We start from the raw sequence: 23,305 nt of genomic DNA, 5'->3' as shown, positions 1-23,305 counted from the left end.
GCGTCCTCAACTTTGCAGATGATACAATGCTATACAAAACTTTCACAAGTAATACATATTTAAATGATTGTAAAAATTTTAATAAAGAACTAAAAAGGTAGCAGATTGGCTTATGGTAAACAAACTCAAACTAAACCTTAATAAAACCAGAAGCATAATTCTACTAAAATCAAAAATTAGTTTTTGGAAATTACAAACTTTTTTGTAAAAATAGGTAAAACAGTTATAACAAACACAAATAGATATAAGTATTTGGAAATAATTATAGACAAAAATTTAAAGTGATCAGAACACATAGAAACTATAAAAACAAAATTACGAAAAACATTGGGTGTATTATATAAAACAAGACACTTCTTAAATGAAAAAGCATTATATTTGATCTTTAATTCTTTGCTTATGAGCAATGTTAGATATGGCTTGTTGTGCTGGGGAAGAGCAAGTAAAAATGTATAAATGATATCAATGTTCTCATAAGCAGAGTACTTAGATGCATACATTATAGTAAATATGATGATAGTATTAGGGAATTAAAAGCTCAGAAAAAAATTTTAGATGTTGAAAGTCTGTATCTATATGAAATAGGTCTGTTTATGTTTAAGTTTAACAACAACTTCTTAACTGCTTACTTTAATAATTACTATAAATGTGTAAAAAATGTCCATAATTATCATACAAGGACTTCAGAAACAATTTTTTTCCTACCTAGATTCAACAGCAAAATAGGTCATAAATCGCTATCCTACCTAGGTAGTAAGATGTGGATTAAGCTACCATTATGTTTGAAAAGTATAAGTCATTTTGAAAAATTACAGGATGAACTTAAAAGTTATCTATTAAATAGTTATTTTCAAGGTCATTAGTGATCAGTGCTATCTATTTACTTTTGTTTAAGGAGTTAATAGTACTTGTAACTTAATACCAAAATTTTTTTTTTGTTCAAGTAGTCTAGATTGCAGTATTTTCTATCTGATTAACTTTAGATTATTTTTAAGATTTATATTTTGAATTTAGTTAAGAATACTTACAAACTTTTTTCCTTTAGTATATCAATGTAAAAAAAATAGTTAAAGATTTTTATACTTTAACAGAAAATTAAGTATTTAAATAGTAAGCTGAGATAACTGTTTCAAGCAAACTTATGTTAAAAAATCTCTTTTAAGAAGAAAAAAAAAATTTCCATATATGCAAATACTGTTTGCTTTCTTTTATTGTAATTTTAGACTTTAGACAAGTATTCAAAATATAGAAAAGTAAATTTTGATTTAGAAGTAAATTTGTTGTTGTTAATATTGCTATTCATTTTTATTTTTCTTATAAAGTGCATAAATGTTACAGTACTTATATTTAAATTTTTATTTATAAAAGTTAAATTCAGTTACGGTAGATTTCACTTCTTTAAAATTATCAAAAAATTCCACAACAGTTTATTTATCTATTCAAATGTAAAATTCTTATTACTGTTCAAGTAAAATTATTAAATAAAAAAGAATTGTTACACTTTTAAAACAAAAAACAGATAAAATTTAATGTACTTAAATGTAAAGATATTTCAGCATATCACATTTTTACCTTCTTTAAAGCAGTTGTAACCTATCATTCAAGTATTTACATGTTTACTATTAGTATCTTTTACTTCCGTTTATAACTTAATTTAAAGTTGTATATATATATTTTTTGTTCTTACGTCATTAGACAAGTAATTAAGTACATTTCAAACACAAAATTCAGTCAATCTTTATTTAATTTTGTTTTCTTTCATTTGTTGATTGTTTTATTACTAAAGGTTTAAATGTTTAGATGATAAAAAAATATGTGTAATAGCTCGTAAGAAAATTTATAAGCATGTGGTGTACGACTCGATAACCAAAAGGTTCCTTTGTACACCAGGTCGTTAGACCAAACTTTTTGAGCACTTTTTTTATCCTTCAATAAACAATATGGAACTGAAAGTAATTTTTTGTAAACAACATTTAGACTTTTACATTACAACTTTTAGATGTTGATGGCTTGCAAATAGAAATTTAGGTTATTGCTTAAGTGTATGGATTTAAGTATCATGCTTGTGCTAATTCTTAGAGTGATTAAAACAAAGACTTAATTTAGGGCTATTTATGAAATAAAAATTTACTTTAGAAATGTAATCAGCGTACTGTTGGCTATTTAGATTTCATTTTTTAGTGCTATTGCTTGTTATACTCCTACTTGATGTCCTAGTTAATTATTGAATTAAATTCTGGTGTTTCTGATTTTAAAACTTCTTTAAATATATTTGTCAAGTGGAATGTTTTCAAATTTGAAAACAAACCGTGCTTTCATAGGTCAGTTAAGGAGATCAATAAAATCGAAAACAAGAATTTTCTTAATAAAGGCAAATAAAAATTTAAAAAGTTGCAATTAAGCATAAAATAGTTAGAAGTAAACGGTCGCCGAAGCGATTTTTAATATAACTTTAATAAGTTAGTTTTTTACCAAGCGCAAGTTTATAAAAGTAGTAGTTTTGATTAACTTAAAGTTTTCTATATCTGAAAGACAATAAAAACTTAGTGTCAAGTTAAAGGTTATTATTAAACAGCTTTCCTATTTAAAAAGTTATTCTATAATGTTTTTAAATACATAAATCATCACTAAAGCTTATAGTTATGTGCATATTACAAACAATAATACTAATTCAAATGCTATACATATATTCAATAGTTAAATTTAAATAAGTTGGTATATAAATATTTTTTACTTATAAGATACTCAGACATAAAATGCATGCTATAGATAAAAATAGTGTTGAGGTATAAGAACATAATTTATGCAGAAAACTATAATTTAATATTTTTTCCTTACTTTGAACTTTATGAATTTCGAAAATCTTTTGTTTTACTGGGTTCATTACCTGATTTAATTTTTATTCTTACTTAAAAAGTATCTATTTTTTCTGTTTGTTTTAAATACATATTCTGACTATATTACAACAATGCACAGAAAAGACTTAAAATATTATGCTTATTTATTGTAACTTAAACAAAGTAGTTATATAAGAGTCCGAAACTTTATACAAAATTAACGTAAAACTACTTATGTACAGATTTTATATTAAACCTCCAGCAGAACTATGCATAGCTGTAACAATCCTACAAAAAGTTCCAACTAGAGAGTATACAATGTGATTTCAAAATGTAACAAAAAAACATCAATTAAGTTAACAAAATAATTATTTTAAGATGAATATTGTTTTTTAATAAGTAAAAAAAATGTTTCGATAGATTTTTAAAAAATACATAAAACATTTTTAAACACTTTATGTTTTGAATAGACTTTTTTAGTTAATTACAGGAGTATGATATGGGTTTATTTAATTAAAGTATTTGTGAAATATTGGACGTTCAAACATTTTATGGTCATTAATAAGAAAGTTTGAATTATATAAATTGTTTTCAACTAACTATTTCAAAATGATGTTTTCTATTTTAATTAAAGTTCACTTTATAAAAGAGACGCTTAGGATTAAACGTGATATAGATTGTTTGCTATTATTTTAATTTTAATCGTGTAAGTAGAATGAATCAAAATTATCTTATGTATCTACCCTTAAAACAACCTTTCATTAAAATTTCTAACCATAGTTTCTAAAATGTGTTTCTTTTAAACTGAATACTTTCATGAAAATAAATACTTTTAGTTTTCCTAATAATACACTAAAATAATGTTTATAAACTGCTGTTTCTTATATATTGAAAACTGTAAATACATAAATTAAAAGCTGTAAAAAAAAACACTTGTAAAATAGAAAAAACTAGTTCGCAAACTTATAACCAGTAACAAAAGTATACTAAACCCTAGTGTTGGAAGCTTTTAGTCCTGTAAATTTAAATCAGATCAAGTTTAAGTAATTTGTTTTTTTTTGCTTTTTAAAGCATTTTTACTCGAAAGTTAGTCTCAAAACAATAAATTTCTGTATTTAAACGCGGTAAAAAATTATCTAGAATTCACGATTGAAAGACAAAAAGCAAGTTACAGAAAAGTGAATCTGGCGTATAAAGGAGCCATTGTGCTTATATTTCTGTTTATAATTGACTGTATGGGCTTCAGGCTGTTCTTCAGTACATCCGTCATATTGGAGTTTCTTTCCTGGTTGTAAAAAAATATCTTTTAATCTTAAGTTGTATGAAAAAGTGCCATAAACTCATAAGTAGTCTTAACACTACTTGACAAACTAACTTTTTTTTAAAATATTAGTTTTCAGAGGTTATGTCAACTTTAAAAACTACTGTGCTAAGCGGTTTCTTCATTCTAATACTTACTTTACCAGTAATAAAACATAAGAAAAAAATTCAAGTCTATTAAAAAATAAATAATGAAAGAAAAATACTAAAACGTTTATTATAAGTTTTTTATTTACTAAAACTTGTAACTCATACTTGTTATTACAACAATTTACGCTTAAATGTAATTTTTATTAAAACTCACTGGATATTAAATTAAAGTGTTAAAATAAAAATTTTTGCACGAACAAATGATTAAACATGTAGGCATAAACATAATTGATATTAAATAAAGATGTAAAAAATAAAATAATTATTAATGGTTTCATTTTAAATTTTGAAAGTTTAAATTAAATGTTTTAGTAAATAAATAAGTTAAATTATAACATAATTATTATTTCATACATATTTTTATTAACAGTTTACTTTTTACCTTTGAAGGTAACTATATGAATCAAATAGCTAGAAGCACTAAATTAAATTAATACAATATTTATCTTTGAACGTTACAGTGAAATGTAAGAAACCTTAAGATAAGTGCAAACTGCGTTTAGAATCAGGTGAACGTCGTAATTTTCAACTTCTTTTCTGTAGAACAACTCACTCACATACTTGATAGGTACTGGTAGATAGTTTGCCTGTTGTATGTTTTTATAATACATATTTTAGATTTTAACAAAAACTTGCGAAAAAAAAACTTTATTTATTTTAAATTCATTAAAAATTTGTATCAATTTTACTTTTTTATTTTGAAATTAAAAAAGATTATAAAACTAAAGTGTTACAGTAACCTGAGTTACTTGGTAAAACTATTTCAGCTATAAAATTATACAATTAAATCTCAAGTAAAATAAACAAAACTTAAAATTAGCTTAAAAAAACAAGTCTAAATTTACTTTATTCCAATTATTTAACTTAAACTGTTATATTAATATTTTTCTAAAAAATAAAATAATATTTTTTTTGAAAGTTTTTAGAAAAAAAAATTTTTGATTTAAATACACATAAAATAAAAGTTGACAAAATTTCAATATTTTGTTAAATTAATATCAGACGTTTTAACAGAACTTTACAACTGTTTTTAATAAAATTGTACCTTGCCAAGAACTTTAATGACAGTGCAGGCCATTTTAAACTCAGTTGAATTCACATCCGGGCGTGTTTTGGTGTCGTTCTCGAATTTCACGAGTAGAACGTACAAACAACTTCGCACCAGACACACCAGCTTCTCTTCCTTGCATTGTGACGTCATATTGAAAATGTGCCAGCCAAGCTCGAAGTCGACCATGAAATTGTAAATTTCCAAATTTCTAAAAAGTTTTATACATATATATTATACTTAATAAACTTTATTTTCAGATTTTACTTTTATACAATCTTTATTCAACTTTTTACAGGGTTCCGGTTTAATTAAACTTTTTTAAACTACAATTTATAATGCATTTTTATATTGATAACTTTTTGTTAAGGAAAAAAAAGGAGGTTTAAAAACTTAATCTTTTTCATAAGATTTGGTGGTGCCAATTTATAAGATTTTATGTTTAATAAAAAAAAAGGTATTTATACAAGTTTATGTACATAGATACGAATAACTTTTGTATGTATAAAACAATTTAGTATAATATTTTGACAAAAAAAAAAAACTTAGCACACACTTTATTGAGTCTAACAAACTTTTGTTTTAAACTTGACTAATTTTAACAACAAAACAAGAGCTGTACACAGTACTTATAAGATTAGATCAACAGAAACGAATATCAAGAACCTGGGTAACAACTTCATGATGGTTTTGTAGCTGAACCAGTCGTTGGGGGCGCTGTAGAGCGATACGAAGGTTTCCATTTGCAGGGAGCTGGCGCACAGCTGGTTCATGAACAGTTCGGCCACGACGCCCAGTCTCTCCTGCTTGCCGTCGGCCAGCATTTGCAGCAAGTTCACCAGCGCGTAAGTGCTTGTCAACTGCTGAGCCTGGAAAATAAGGTTTTATACATTTACGTTTTTTTGTTCGTAGTGATGAAAAAAATGAAGATGAAAAAGTATAAAATAAAAAATTGTGAAAAAATAGTTTCGAAACTTCTTTAAACATTTGCAAAAGTTAAAGTTTTTAAATTCGTTGATTCATATTTAGTAAAAACTATAGAGTAAAAAAATAACACAAACAACTGTGCAAACTCACTTTCGAAACAGGGGAAGTTTTTCCGACGTTTCTCCTCCGCAGCACGTCGCTTTCCACCTGCAGCTTGGTGATGGTGTTCCTCCTCCGCACGTTCGCCTCCACAATCCTCATCTTCTCTCTCAGCTGCTCCAGCATGCTTTTTTCTTTTGTGACGTCACAGGGAGTTTTGTTGCAGTCCATAAACTTGTGCTTGTCGTTGCCGAAAAGTCTCACGTTGCTTTGCTGTAAATAAAAATGTTTTTAATGTTAAACTATAAATTAATAACAGGGTTGCCAAATTTTTATGAGAAATTTATTCCAGCTTTTCTGATTTCTTCCAGGTTATTAGAAGTACACGTTTTTAAGTCTATTTTTAGCTCAAAGCTAAGTTTAAAAACTGTGCTAAGTAGTATGACAACATTGAAAATATACAGTAAAGCTACTTTAAATGTGTTTTTTAATAAATTTTTTTTTTGATGGTAACAATTTTTTTTTATCTATATGGTATATTTTTCAATTAAAATAGGATGAAGGTAGTCTTCCTCTTTTGATTTTAAAGACCAAACAGGATTGAATTCTAGATAAACAAAAATAAAAAATGGTTAAAACCACCAAAAAAAATCAGTCACAGTCTTATACAAGCACTTTATTTTTAATAAACAAATGATCTCTTCAAAGTGCTTGTATAAGACTGTGACTGATTTTTTTGGTGGTTTTAACCATTTTTTATTTTTGGTATATTTTTCGTGTCAAATTAAAATATTTTACTACTTAACATGTAGTAAACATAAATTGTTTAAAATTCCAGGTTTTTTAGTGATTTTTGTTCAAAATTCCAGGTTTTTTTTTCCAAAATTACTCAAATTCCAGGTTTTTCCAGGATTCCTGATTTTTGATATCCCTGTGATAAATGTTTTAAAATATTTAAAAATGAAATATAACCTTGATAAAAAACAAATTTTCGATACACAACAACAAGTTTCAAAAAAAAAAAAAAATTGAAAGTGTACATATATAACATATATTTATTTATTTACAATGATACTTTCTCGTTTAAAAAATGGTTTGTTACAGCGTAAAAGTATTATAAATGTAACTCAATTATTTAAAAAAGGTTTTATTAACGAATGATTTACATAATACTTGAAAAAACTATTATGACCTTTTTTATTTTGCTAATATCTGACGGAATTTTTCAATACAGTCTGTATGTTCATTAATAATTAAACGTACATTCAGTTGTTTTATTTATTGCTGTTTTTATTCAAACTATACAAGAAAGAATTATATTCAAATTTAAACTTATGTTTTGTATAGAATAACTTTATACTATTGTAAATACCTTAATGTTTAGAATTACCATAACAAGTTACATATTACTTCATTAAAATCTATTTATTTGTTTAGTTTTGTTTTTAACATTTTTTTTATTTTTATAAGTATAAAATTTATACTGAAACAATTCCAAGGTACAAAATAATTTATATTAGAACATTTAACTTTCTTATATTATTAAAATCAAAACTGCCAACGAACACATAATATAAAAAAAAGTCTAACATTACTAAAAGCTTGTTTGAAGAGAGTATTACAAAACAAGTTGAAAAATTTGTTTTCCATCGCACAAATTCCATAAACGAACTTCATAAGTACCTCAACTTCTTTCGATCCAACATTATAATCTATTCAAATTAAAAATCCTCATAAAATAATAAAAAAATAAATAAAAAACTTTTAAATAAAATATATGCAAGAATTACAAACTTTTATGAAGTAAGTTAAAGAAATAGGAGCAAGTGGTTTGTGCAAGTTTCACCAATCTGCATGAAAACAGCAGGTACTTGCACGGAGCGCCATCTAGCGTGTAGATGCGTGACAACAGGTTCATGCACGTATGCGACGTAACAATTCCCACTGTGTTAGTTCTGCTCAGCAGTACTAGCAAGTCGTCTACTGATTTTTTGGAAGCTATCAGTAGTCTGTAGAATATGATAAAATTAGGTAATTAAAAAAACAGTGTTGTAAGTTTTAGCTACAAGAACTAAAAAACTTAGTATATTAATAAGTTTCAACATAAAAAATAAAACACTATCAAGTATAGTCAATGCTACTAGAGGTCACTTTCAGTTCTTTTCTTTCGTAGAAATTTTAAGGTGGTTAAATATATTAGTAATAAAATAATTAGTAAACACAAAATGTTTAATATAAACACAAATACAATTGAAAATAAAAAAATCATAAAAATGTATGTTGTATAGATAATTTATTTTGGTTATCTGATTTTTTACATCATTAATCTTTAGTATTTTGTAAACATTTTTCTATTATAATTTTAAAATGATGTATCTAAATGGATTTAACTTATACACACGTATACATTTATTCTGGAATTTTTTTAAAGATTCAGTTTAATGTTATTTGTTCTAAACTGTTATTCATCTAATAAATATTATAGCATAATTTGATTTAGTACCTATTTTTTTCATTAGGTAAACCAGTAAAAGCATCTAAAAATTTAAAACTCTTTTTTTTTCAATCAAAGACTTACAAATTAATAAATTCAGAATGTTGGTTGTGCTCAGCATAGGAAAACAGTTTATCAAGATTTTTAAGTATTTTGCAGGCTTTTTCGCGGTTGCCTTTCATTAGAGTGTTGAACGAACTTGACACAACTGTATCAATTAAATGTCCGTCTGAAAAATATTTAAGTTATACTAATATTCCTAGGATAAAATAAAATTTGATTACAAAAAAAGGGGAAAAAATAGGACAACTAGAATTTTATTTATTTAATACTTAAACGCTTTATTTAATAGTCTTAAAAAATAAATTTTAAAAGCAGATCAACATGATTTTGTTGAAAAAAGTTAAACAAGGTATTTCAAAAAGTATTTAAGAGACTTACTCGACATAAACTCGCAGCTCTGAAAAATGTCTATAAAAATATTAGCGTGGTTGTTTGACGAATCAGATGATACTAGCAGCATTGAGAGAAGCTCATTGGCCAGCTCAGGTTTCAAGCACAGTATTTTCACTATCCTCAAATATGATTGTTTTCTGTAAAACAACTGTTTTTAATTTCTAGTTAATTCAAAATAGATTGCACGAATTTCTCAGTAATACAAAATTTCGAAGTGTTTGTAGTGTCAACTTGTTAGTTTAAAAAGACAGAGTTGCCACTGGTTTTTGGCAAACTTTCTCCAGGGTTTTTAAAGTAGACGTTTTTGGGTCTATTTTTAGTAAAAAATTAATTTTAAGGTAAAAAAATGTGTAAAATAGTATAAAAACATCGAAAAGATACTGTAAAGCTACTTTAAATGTGTTTTTTAATAATTTTTTTTTGATTATGTCAAAAACTTTTTTATCTATATGATACATTTCTTGTGTCGAATTGAAATTTTACTACTTAACATGTAAAAATTGTTTTTAATTCCAGTTTTTTTTTCTTCAAAATTTCTCAAATTCTAGGTTTTTCGAGGACTATAGGTTTTGTGGCAACCCTGCAAAAAATAAAATTTAGAAATAACAGAGACTTTATGAAGTTATAAATTTTGTTAATATGTTTAAAACGAACTTAATTTGATTTTCACTAGATAGGAGCTTTTGTATAATTTCTTCTTTGTGTAGAAAAACTCCATTACGAAGAAAGTTGTTTTGTGGGCTCAACAGAAGCTTTTCTAGTTCCTTGAAGATCAATTCCTAAATTTTTAAAAATATAGTTAACTTCTCTTCACTTAGTTTTTAAAATGTACTATACTTGTTTAAAAATGTTTATGTATTAAGAATTTTATAAGTCTTTAATTTAAATCTACTAGACTATCATCTTTAGAAAAAATAAAACTACTTCAAGACAAATAATAGCATTAATTGATTTTCCAAGTTATTTTTTGCCTCAATATATAATGTAATAGTATTGTTTATAAAACAAAAACTTACAAGTGTATCATTTGAAAAAATCTTCAAATCCTTGTTTTTGAGTTCAATTTCATTACAATTAACTCGAATGAAAACTTCCATTGTTGAGAAAGACTTTTCACAAACTTTACAAACTATTTTTGCTATCGAATGCTTGACTCTACAATTTTTCATAAAAATTAATTCCAATAATTTTTTTTAAATACATGCATACGTATATTTACTCAAAAACAAACATATTTTGATCCACTGATGAAGAAATCACATATTCTTTGTAGTCAGCAAACAATTCATTCATGTTCATTATTGAATCTGTAAAAAAAAGTTTTTAGTTTATGTAATTTATCAAAACACTTTTTTAGTAAATAAAAAGTTAGTATGTATATTAATACTACTACCACAAATCAAACATTTACAAAAGTATATTTCAACAATTTTCTTCAGATCGTATACGATTGAAGTGATACATAAACTATTTCTCAACTTATAGACCTTTGGTAAATTAAAATGTAATCATGATTTTTAAAAGAAAAACAAATTAAAAACAAAAAGGCTTAAGTAAATAAGAAAACTTTATAGTCACATACTTTTTGTACCCATAAATAATGTTTGTAAATGTAAATAAGATTAGTTTCAGTTTTAATTGCGTTAAAAAAATCAAAAACTTTACTTAGGATAGAGTATTTAAACTTTCCATCTTATTGTAGAAAAAGAAGAAAATCTGGGTTAATTAAAACATTATATCACAGAGCTCACTAAATCAGCTCTTAAAAACTATTTACGAATGGAATTAATGTTGTACAGGATTAGTTGAAAAAAAAATATCTTAGTACTAATTGAAAAGTAAATTGAAATGATCTAACAATAAAGTATGCCTAAAAAGTGTCAAGTGTTATTAACTTTGCCTTATTTAGGAGCTAAATAAATCTAATTTGAAAGAGATGAAGGAAAAAGTTTACTTTGATGCTAAACTTGGAATATTTTATAATTTTTATTCAGTTTTTATCTCAAGAAGAGAAGACCGAATGTTCAAAAAGTATAACAGTTAAGTGGGTTTACTCATTCAAATGCTTTTCGTGAAAACAGCGAAGTAGAATTTAATAAAAATTCTAAAATAGTACTTAATGAACAAAACTAAGCCTACTAACAAAATGGCTGTATGAATACTTCATATAGCTATAAAATTAGCATAATTGCAAAGCTGTATTTATAATAAAGAAAAAATAAACTTCAACCTTTTTCTGTCACAGTTAAAACAATTTTATTCCTTTAGATTGGGTTAAAATTCATATATATGTAAACTTAACTTGTTTACTTTATAGTTAACATAGCTTTTTTGAAAAATTATTATCAATGTGCTACAAAATCTTCATGCAACTGTTGGTAATAATAAAGACTATTAATTTTTCAAAAATCTAACTTTTTTTTTTAAATTAGCCTTTAAACGACCCTACACTTAAAAAATTCCACTTTAAATTAGTAATGTCAAAAAACTGTTGTTTAATTTTGTTTTTAAAAACTTAAATATGTAAATAAAAAAGTTTAAGTAATTTTTAGATATTTTATTTTGTGATTTTTAAAAATTGAAACTTTTTACATAGACATTAGTATGTTATCTTACTGCTTAAAAGTATATGACTTACACTTTAACTAAAATAGTAATAACATTTTTTTAAAGTCATTAACTTACCTTTTTAAATCAGAACAAAAAAAAAAAGAAGACTTTATCAAATATCAAAAGTTTGTCAAGTAGTAAAAAAAATCCAAGGACATTAGAATACTTTCTTATTAAAAAATATTTATTTTTTAACGACTCAAAGACTTCTTAGTTACTTTGAATATGTTTATCTATAAATATAGTTCTTACAATATTGCTATGTACTACTGAACCACTAAAAATATATAATTTCTCATTTAAGAAGTGACTATGAAAATGTGCATTTGTAAAAAGATTTTGAATTTGAAAAAAAACTTGTTTTACAATAAAATTGTTACGTAAGGATCTTTATTAGCAAACTATTAGAAAAAAAAAATTGTATTATACAGGGCTGCCAATAGTTTTGGTAAAATTTCTTCCAGGTTTTTAGAAGTACACGTATTTGGGTCTATTTTTAGTTTAAATGAAGTTTAAGGTAAAATATTAGGTTAAATTAGTATAATAACATTTAAAAGATACTGGAAAGCTACTTTAAATAAATTTAATATAAATTTTTTTTTTGATGATGACAAAAAAGTTTTACCCACATGTTAGATGTTTTGTGTCAAATCGAAATTTTACTACTTAACAAGTAATAGTTGTTTAAAATTCTAGGTTTTTTAGTGATTTTTCTTCGAAACTCCAGGTTTTTCTACGTTTTTTTAGCCTAAACTGTCAAATTCCAGTTTTTTTTGGCAGCCCTGTTTATAAACAACTTTTTCCTTACTACAAAGTTTTAAATGTTATGTGTTAATACAGTATAAAAAACCATAAATATGTTGATTTTACAGGTAAATGCTAGTATGTAATTTCTAAAAAAAATTTAGGGTGCAAAAATTACAAAAAAATATTTAAAACTATTATACTACGTAAACAATATTCTGCATAAAAGACTGAAAATAAAGTATAAGAAACTTTAGCTTTTTAGAGTATATTGAGTAGGATTAAAGTTACCATTGAAAATAAATTATCTAGTGTGATAAACTTTTATGATATAAATAAAAAAATATTTTATAAATATTTTGAAGTTTAAGCTTTATTCTTCATGTCTTCGGCAGACTAAAATTGATTGAAACTAGTATTTATATAAAAAAATGTATTTATAGAATTTTTTTTGATAATGTGAAGTATAATTTATTAATGCTTTAGCTGAGTTAAAAAATAATGTAATATTCAAAATGTTTATTTGTTAAAAGATAGTAAAATGTGTTAAAGTTAAAAACAATTTGATGAAAACGTAACAAAAGTCTTAAAGAAAAAGTTAGCAAAAAACTTGACAAGTGTTTAAAATAAAACTTAAAAATAATAATTCTTAATAAAAGCTGTCCGAACAGCTGTATAATTTGTTTTAAACTTTAAGGTTGACTGTATTAAATTTTAAAAAAGGAATTTTTTGTAGTGGATGCTTATGTTTTGTATTTCTGTTTTTTTATTTAAAGTTTTAGATTTGTCAAACTTTAAGATTCTAAATTTTTCGAATGTGTATAACTTGCAAACGTTTTTTTAGTTAAATTTTGGTATACCTTATATATGTCACCATTTAATTTAAGATTTATTTGTACCTTCTAAACTCCATACATTATTAGATAATTCTGTTGCACGTCTTTTTTTCTCGTTTGTGAATGATTTTTTGTGGTTTGGGTATCTTTCTTTAAATGTATTTCCGGTTGAACCTATATAAAATTTTGTCGTCTTTTCGGTTTAAAATATCATACAAAAATGTTTTAAACTGCAATCAATAAAAAAAGAAAGTATATGTTAATTGGGTTCTGACCCAGTCTAGGTTGTAGCAAGTGCTGCTGTATTTAATTATACTAAGACTATTACTTAAATTTCAATAAATAAATTAAATTCATTTTGTAACGGAATATTACAAAGTTTTTGTTATAGTTGTTTCAAAAATAATACTAAATAGTTTATATTAGTAAAGTTATTTACTGTTAATATATGAGTTAAATATATTTTAGCTTGTTTTGTATTTATTTTATTCTTAAAAAGAGCTCTTGTAGTTCAAAATTTTAGTACATTTCTTTTGTGTTTGTTTAAGTGATTTATCTTGTTATACTTAAATATATTGGTATATGCATATATTTGCAGTTGCATATATAATAGTTAAAAATAAATAAAACAAATATTTTTTATTCTGGAAGCATGTAGATCTTAACTACTCTTAGAATTGGAAACAAATAAGTAAAGCTAAGTTAATTGTTCTAAGCAAAAGTTTATTCTATAACATCAAAACTGTTTATTTTTTCCTGTTAAATGTCATAGAGTATGTTGTTTTTATTTTAATGTTTGCTTTTTTTTTAATGTATTTAATTCAAAAAGTAGTAAAAAATTTTAATATTAAATAAGATATTTTTTGTTTTATAGCACCAAATAGACGAAGTAAATAACTGAAGTGTAACTAGATGACCAGAAGGTCTTTCTATACACCAGGTCCTTCGACCAAAACTTTTAAGCTTCGATTTTTTTATAGTGATAAATGCTTTTTATATATCACACAGTAGTACCAGTTATTTTAGAAACAGATTAATAGCTTATAATAACAAAACTTTAAACAAAAACAATAATACCAATGTAACTAAACAGTTATGCAACTTCCGAAAGGAAACAAGCAAAATAAACAACCAATGTGTACAACCACAATTGATTTTCTACTATGTATAGTGCACTATAAACCAAAACTAAATAAGACAGAATAATATCTAGTGTGACATTTTATAATATATTTTAAGAATTATGAACATTTAATATGCTACTTTTCTAGGTTCAATAAAGCTTATATAGTAAACTTTACTTTATGTAACAAAATTAAATGTTATTGAAAATAAATTGAAATATATTATGTCATGCAAATTAATTTTGTGAAATATTTTTAAGAACTTAAAAAAACATGTTAAATTTAAAAGAGTAATAAACTAAGTAGTACTCGCTACAAAGCAAACATCTTTACCTTGAATTTTTTTAATGAATTTTTATATGTGATTTGATATGGTAAAAAGAAAAGCTAAACTAAGGGAGAGACAAGTTATTAAGACGTATAAAAGATTATAAAGTTTTTTTTTGCAAGATTGTAAAATTATCTAAAAGTATTGATCGAATATCGCTTTTAATGTGTTTACTTAAGTTTTATCTAAATAAATTACTTAATTCAAATTAGTATTTATGAAGTAGGTCAACTCTATATACTATATAAAATTAAAAGTTTATAAAATAATAAGAGTTTTTTGTAATTATTTTTTAATACTATTAATATTAAACAAATATTTCTTAAGTTAAACACTTAAAAATTTATAGCTTTTACAAAGTATTTAATAAAAAAAGTTTGTATAATTTTCTATGATAAATTTTTAAATCAATTAGAAATATAATGATTATAAAAAAATCTTATACAAAATAATTAAAACTAAAAATGTGAAATATACTACTCCAATCAATATTTAAACTATTTAACTTACATTTTTGAACAATTGAATAAGCTGTTGACAAGAAAATACTTGGATAGTGTTCAAGCATTTTCAATGAATAAAGAAGAACTTTTATACGTGGTTTCTGTATTTAAAAGAATGGTAGTTTACAGAATATATTTCTGTTTTAGTTATATGTTTAACAAAACAACATAAAACTAAAAAATAAATTGAAAAACTGATTATTTATTGAGTTATAAAAAAAAAATTTAAAAACTTAACAAGCATTAACTGAGTTTGCAAAAATTTTAAGATTTCTAGTTTTGCAGCAAAAATTCAAATTAATGTTTAGTGTTAGACTAGGGGTTGTCAAAGTGCTGTTCGCAGTCCAAATATCACCCGAACAGTAAAAAAAAATCTGGCTAGAGACTTGCGTTATAGCTAAAAAAAAATTAACAGAAGCAGTAATTCTTATGATAAATGCTTACAAGTATGCGTTTTTTGCCTATGATTAAGCTATGTAGCCTTTTTTATGTCTATTTCATTACACAATCGCTTTTTAATGCACATTATGTAAACTTGATTGTATTATTTTGACAAATACTTGGGTCTACGAAATGTTTGTTAAATATGGCTTCTTCTTACAAAAAAATTGTCTACTCCTGAGTTAAACTTTAAGTTTATTTGTTATATTTAAAGTAAATGAAAAGTAATTTAATGATTTTTTTTGTTTATTTTTTAATACGTGACTTATACATAAGTTCTACATTTTAACTTTAAAATGAATACTGAAGGACATAAACTGCTACTCAGCATAAAAATTTTACTTATTAATTTAGTAGATATTAAAATTATCCATTTATAGCTATATACAATTAGTATTTTAGTTTATTTGAAGGGACTTAAACCATTTTTTTGTTTGAAATTGCTAATAGTTTTATAGCCTACTTAATAGTAATGATACATAACTGAATTTCGTGAAAATGCGTTCAAAATGTTTTAAAGTAAAAGTACAAAACATTAATATATTTTTAGGAGTTTTAATAACACCAAGATTAAACAAGATTTGAAAAAAAAACTTTTACAATATATAAACAAACCAAGTCTATGGACTGAATTAGTTCAGGAAAATTTTGACAGTGAAAGCTTAAATTTATGAGAATTTGGGAGAATCTCTCTGCTTTCTTATTTCCTGGTTATAAAATAAAAATACAACTCTTAATTAGTAGTAAAGCAATTATCGGTAAAAATATCAAATTTTAGTTGTTAACTGATTTAATAATTAATTTTGAACACTAATAAGGTGCTAGAAAAAAAAAATTACAATCTAAAATTTTGAAAACAAAGTAGTATAAAAACTCTTGTGATTTGATTGTTTCTTATAAAATCTACAATAACTTCTATTAAAATACAAAGGAATAAAAGCTTATAACAGGATTGCCAAAGGTTTTTGTAAGATTCTTTCAGGTTTTTAAAAAAACAAGTTTTTAGGTCCATTTTAAGTATGAAATGAAACTGTTCTAAATAGTATAACAAAATTGAAAAGATAATGTAACGTTACTCTAAATGTGTTTTTTATTGTAATAAATTTAAAAATATTAGATTTTTTAATATTTATGATATTATTTTTGTTTCAAATCGAAATTTCGTTACTATATATGTAAAATTGTTTAAAATATCAGATTTTTCCAGGATTTTTAAAGATTTTTGTTCGAAAACCCAGGCTTTTCCATGATTTCAGATTCTTTGTCAACTTCATGTTAAATTTGCAACGCTATAATTTAAAATTGAAATATTTACTATAAGTTGTTTTTATACATACTACTAATTATTAAGTATGATTACATATACAAGGTTCCCACTAAAAATAAAAAAAATAGTGAAATCCATAAAATATAGCAAATCTATTGAGAAATTATCAAAAAAAAAAAACAATTAACTTTAAAGGTTACGAAGATAATTTAAGGTACAAAAAGTAAAATATGTCATTAACTGTTTCAAGCACATTCATAGTATGAAATTTACGAAATTAGAGGGTTTTTGAGCTCTAAATTTAGTTAAAAAAGCAAATTTTAGATAAGTAACGTTTAATCTAGTAAAAAATATCCGCTAGGTGGCGTCATTGAATCACATTTTTATACTGTGATTGCAAACGTTTTGATTAAATAAAGATTATTAATGTTTTTAAGTGTTTTTTCACCATGTGGTGTCGCTGTTTAGGCTTTCTAATTTCAATCACCAAGCAAAAAAACGTAATTTCTAGGGATTTTTCATAATATTGCAAATTTAAAGGGATTTATATTGAAGTGGGAACCCTGCCTGATATAAGAATGAGTTAAAATTCATGAATTTAAACTTAATATTAGTAGAATTAAATAAGAAATTTATGAAACCTTCTACAAAGCTAAAAATTTCAAAACTGGCTTTAACGATCTTTTTCACAATTTTAGCTTCAGGAAAGTTTAAACCAATTTCTACAATGAGCCAATCAAAATAAGGGGGTTTAGTCTCAAACAGCTTAATAATATCATAGTCTTGATTATTGTCCTTTAACCTAAAAATAATTTATCAGTGTATCATTGAAATAAACTGTTTTAAAATATAATTTTATGAATAATTACTAAGTTAATGTTTAGCTCATTTTTATGTGAGTTTATCTTTTGTCAAAAAGTTAAATAACAAAACTAATTACCACAAAAATAGTAAAACATTAGATAACTAGAATTTAGATTTTGTAAATAGAAACTTACAGCTCATACTTTATGCTACATAAAATTGTTAGCTTTTGTACGAACATTGCTTGATACTCACTACTTTCTTTAATAAGATATACTATAACGTAAATTGATTTTTAATCTACGAAAAAAATATTCGGTTAAAAATAAAACTAACATTTTACCGACAATATTCATAAAAGTAGGTAACATAAGCATTTGTACAGCTTGTATATTGGTATAAAAAGCTTTGGCAGCTTGAATATGCTTCAACTTGTTTTCTAAGTCACTATTGCTTGAAGTTATAGACTCTACTATCGCTCCTTAACAAAAAAATTGACATAAATATTTCATTTATAAAAGGTGTTTTATATAATAAGTGCTGTAAGGACTTACTTTAATTATATTGTATTAAAACCAATATAAAAATTGAATACACAGTATAAGTTAAGTATTGAAAACCATCGCAAAAAATTATATAAATCAGAATACATATATGTAAAATTTTTTCAGAACAAAATTTTTAGAAATGTACTAATTATATATGTTTATATCTTTTTAATAACTTTTAGTTTTTTAAACAACGTAAAATCTATGAAAGGAATTCAGTTTTTAGGCTAAAGTCAAAAATTACTATTTTGTAGGGTTGCCAAAGGTTCTTGAGAAATTTATTTTAGCTTTTAAGAAGAACAAGTTTTTGGGTCTATTTTTAGCATAAAATTAAGTTTAAGGTAAAAAGTGTCTTAAATAGTATAACAAAATTGAAAAGATATTGTAAAGCTACCTAAAATGATTTATTTATATAAAAAATTGATAATAACAAAAAAATTTCACCCTCATGATAATTTTTTGTGTCAAATCGAAATTTCATTACTTAACATGTACGAAATTTTCAAAATTCCATTATTTTTCAGGATTCCAGGTTTTTGGCAACCCTGATACTAGTAGTACCTAAATCTTAAAAATAAAGATACAATTAATTACACTAAATATAAAAGCATATTAAAAGTTGACCACCTTAATATATATACAGGGTTGCCACTTGTTTTTTTAAATTTTTTTTCAGGTTTTCCAAATTTCTTCCAGGTTTTTAAAAATACACATTTTTGGGTCTATTTTTAGTTTTAAGTTAATTTCTATTTAAGAAACTGTGTTAAATAGTAAAAAAATATTGAAAAGATACTGTAAAGTTACTTTAAATGTGTTTTTTAATAAAAAAACTTTTGATGATGACAAAAAATCTTAATTATATGATAGATTTTTTGTGTCAAATCAAAATTTTACAACTAAAAATGTTGAAATTATTAAAAATTCCAGGTTTTTTGATCAAAATTCTAGGTTTTTCCAGGTTATTTTAGCCTAAATTGTCAAATTCCAGGTTTTTCCAGGTTTCCAGGTAAAGTGGCAACCCTGTATATATTTAAAATAGTTAATATAAACAACCAAGGGTGTCTAAGATCCATTCATGCAGAATTGCAAGCCATTTGCTATTTCCTCTTTTAATCAAGTCTAAAAACACCTTGTATACTTTTATGCTGATTTCATTATCTGGTCAGCAAAATATATAGATTTAATTTATATTTATATGAAAATTCACTACAAGTATCACAATATTGTTTAGTAAAAAGCATTCTAAACGAACTATACTTGGTTAATGTAAAGATTTTATCAGTTTAATTCAATACTTTTGAGAATTTTTAGGAAAACGACAAAAATCCCAAACAAAAAGTAAAGATGTAAATTTCAACAGAATAGTATACTTTCTTGTATACAACTAAATACACAATATTTAAAAATTAAGATATATGTAAAAAGTATAAAAAAACAGTAATATGTTTTATTAGGGTTAGAAAACTTAAGTTATTAGATAGTAACGCTAAATTCTTCCTTAAGTTTTCTAATGAACTATTAAGATATAAAGGTTTGTGTTTATACATAGTTTTTAAACGTCTTAAAAATGCCATCAAAACAAAATCAATTCATTTTAACTTATATTGTACTTTATTATTTTGGTTTGAAACTTTTACTATTTATTGGAAATAAAAAAATAGAATAAAAATATTAGAAACTTAATGATTAAATTATCTATAATAAATACAACTGTATAGATGTAAATACTTTTAAAAGTTAAAAGCAACTTTATATGATTTTAGATGCATTCAACTTTTTAATAGATTAATAAAATTTAGATAAAAAAAAAAAAATTAACAAATTGTAACAAATAGAAAATAAAATTTAGTAAAACAACACCAAGCTTATCTTAATTAGTTAAAAAAATTATTCACATACTTATTCTGTTTGTTTCATTGCTGCTGTTTTGATTGAACTCAAAAGCTAAATTCACAATTTCCACCATTACTTGTTTCAAGTGACAAAGGGAAACGTCAATGGCTGAAGGAACTGCTAAACATTCTAGAATTAGGTCGATATTATTTCTTCTGTTTCTTATTTTAAGAGAAAGTAACTTTTCCAACTTCTGAAATTGTTAAACATTTTAATGATTTTAAGCTTCTTAAATTAACATTAGTAAAGTTATTCTTTATGGTCAAAACAATAATTTAATCTAAATAAAAGTTCATCATTTTAAAAATACATCAAGTAAAATTTTAAGTAAAAATATGTTGTTATGTATTGCTCAAAAAAAAAAAACATAAATGCTTTGGCAGTAGACTTTTGAAAACTATTATTAGATAATTTTTTACTTATAAAAAATCTTATTAATAAATAAGCATACTACTGGTCAATACTTATGATTAGAATTGAAACATGGAATCTCAGATTCACAAGTATACAAAACAAAAGAGAATATGAATATTAATACATAAAGTTATAAAGTTATGCAATTTTGGAATACATCTAAACATTAAAGTAATTAATTTTTTTATGTAAGTAATAAATTTTATTTTTTTAAAATTTTTTATCTTAATTTTATTTTATTATTATTGTTATTACTATTTTGTTAGAACCCATTTAATAAAAACTGCTAAACTTTAATTCGTATTGAGCTTTAAATAACTAAAATTGAACAAATATTTAACCATAAAATTTATTTTCACACATAAAACTTTTAAAAATAATAACTGTGTACTTTTAAAATAATATTATAGCAAGTTGTAGAATTTTTTTTTAATCAAACTTATTAAAAGATAATTAAATCATTCTAAAAAAAATACTAGGTCTGTTTAAATTTATTTATATCCCTTTTCTAGAATAAAAAACTATTTTAAGTTCAAACTGTTATTGTTTAAAACTAATTATATTTAGAATATATGTTTGATAAATTGTCTGAAATGTATGCCTAAACCTTTTTTTAAATAGATTTATTATTCAAGCACAAAAAGTCTTTATAACTTCTAATTAATGTTTGTACTAATTACGCTTACTTTTTATCAAACTGCAACTAAGTAGTTTTTAACCTTAATTAAAGTTATTGAGTTTTTGACCCATGAACTAAGAATAAAATCCAGAAATTAATTAAAAAATTGAGCAAAAAAAAACTATTGATAACTGATAAAAGCTTAAGGTATAAGTTTTTTACAACATAAAGTGCATAGTAATTCTTTCGTGTTGGATACAAAATTTTTGGTTACATGACAATTCAAATTCCAACAATTAAAATTCTTAAAAAAATATTTAAAAGACTATATTTCAATAAGTAATACAAATTTGAAAAAATTAAAAAAATATATATGTAGATCTTACTTATATCTACAAGCTACCTTTTTATTTTTTGCAAAATCTGAAATACTTTTCATGATAGTTTAAAATTACTAACAATAACTATGTTTTTCACTATATTAAAGCCATATCTCAAAATATATTTAACGTTCTGCAAAACGAAAAAAAAAGGCTTGTAGATATAAACAGGACCTACATATGTATTTTTTATATTTGACAAATATGCATTACTTTTTTAGTTATGGCCCTTTTAATTTTTTTAAAGAATTTGAACTGTCAGAATTTTAATTGTCCAAATTTGAATAGTCGTGCACCCAAAAATTTCTAAAGTGTTTAGTTCTATTAGTTTAAAGTATATGCTACTAACTTTTTTTATATTTATGGGAATGAATAATTTTAGCTTACATAGTAGTTTATTTTCCAAGCAACCATGAATGAACAAATTAAGGCCAACAAATTAATCTGTTAAAGAATTAAATATCTACTTACCTCAACTTCATAGTCCATTTTTGATTGTTTATTTATTTAATATTAATCTAGAGTAGAAATTAATAAAAAAAAAATTAGAAAAAAATAAACAAAAGATATACAAGTTAAAACTTATTTATAAAAACCTAAGATATGTTAATTGATTTTATAGTGTAAGATAGATAATTTATGTATAAACTTATAGTTTGTACACAATGTTATTAAGTATAAATATATATTTTCAACTTTAATATAGCTCAGAGTGGGTCTAAATATGGGAAAAACTATATTATTTTTTTAAATAGTAATCAGAAAACCAAGATTCTAATGAATTAATAGATTAAAAATGTTTACAACTGAAGTTATGCCAGTTGTTGTGCAGCTATTTAAAAAGTTTTTGCCTCAAACAAAGTTTAAATATCTATAAAATAACAAAGTTAATCAAAAAGTAAAAAATAAGTTTACCTAAACATAGATTTTTTTTTGTTTTGAAAAATATACTTCAAAGATTTGCAAATGTTAATTAGCAATCTAACAACTTTCTATAGTTTTTCCTAATACAGTAAACAAATTTATTTATTTACACCTGGTTAATTTTAAAAAACTGTTAAAATTCAGACCTGTGAACAATGTAAAGTTGTATATTTATGAACTTTGATTTTAAAAATTCTAAAAGTATTAAACAGAAAATTGTCTGATGCACATATTTTTTATTGTAGTAATGTTTTTGTATTTCATGTCCAGCATTCTTTGAAAACACCCTAGAGAATTTTTATGTCAATAAGTTTCTGAGAAAAGTAAAGCAAGTTTTAACTCATTATCAAAACCTTATATTTAACATAAGATCTACAAGCGTTTACAACACGAAAATAACTATGATATTAGTTTAACTTGAAAAATTGTTAAGTTTCAAATATGCAATTTTCAAATATAGAAAAACCATAAAACAAATACAGAAACAAAGCATTTTAAGTCTAATAACTTGTGTTCTAAAAGGTTTTTTTTTTCATTTA

General features: G+C 23.8%; 1 protein-coding gene across 1 annotated transcript; it reads right to left on the bottom strand.

Annotated features, from left to right (window-relative positions):
* Positions 1–3,393: 3,393 nt before the first annotated feature.
* Positions 3,394–22,359, bottom strand: LOC145834475 (uncharacterized). Its single transcript, XM_082941913.1, has 20 exons — positions 22,314–22,359; positions 20,436–20,622; positions 19,590–19,694; positions 18,325–18,469; positions 17,826–17,986; positions 16,533–16,624; positions 15,484–15,577; positions 13,585–13,695; positions 10,563–10,638; positions 10,348–10,486; positions 9,986–10,110; positions 9,317–9,468; positions 8,960–9,104; positions 8,176–8,390; positions 7,972–8,093; positions 6,433–6,654; positions 6,022–6,224; positions 5,353–5,566; positions 4,784–4,894; positions 3,394–4,122 (listed from the first exon to the last, which is right to left on the bottom strand). Exons 1-20 carry the CDS (start codon positions 22,329–22,331, stop codon positions 4,006–4,008), a joined length of 2,754 nt encoding a protein of 917 aa, XP_082798039.1. The 5' UTR covers positions 22,332–22,359; the 3' UTR covers positions 3,394–4,005.
* Between the last annotated feature and the right edge of the window lie 946 nt (positions 22,360–23,305).

This window comes from Thalia democratica, chromosome 4 (assembly GCF_965202585.1).
Source record: "Thalia democratica chromosome 4, ktThaDemo2.hap1.1, whole genome shotgun sequence".
In the NCBI taxonomy this organism is placed as follows: Eukaryota; Metazoa; Chordata; class Thaliacea; order Salpida; family Salpidae; genus Thalia; species Thalia democratica.
The sequence above is the reverse complement of the archived record's forward strand: the minus strand, read 5'-3'. Positions and strand labels throughout refer to the sequence as shown.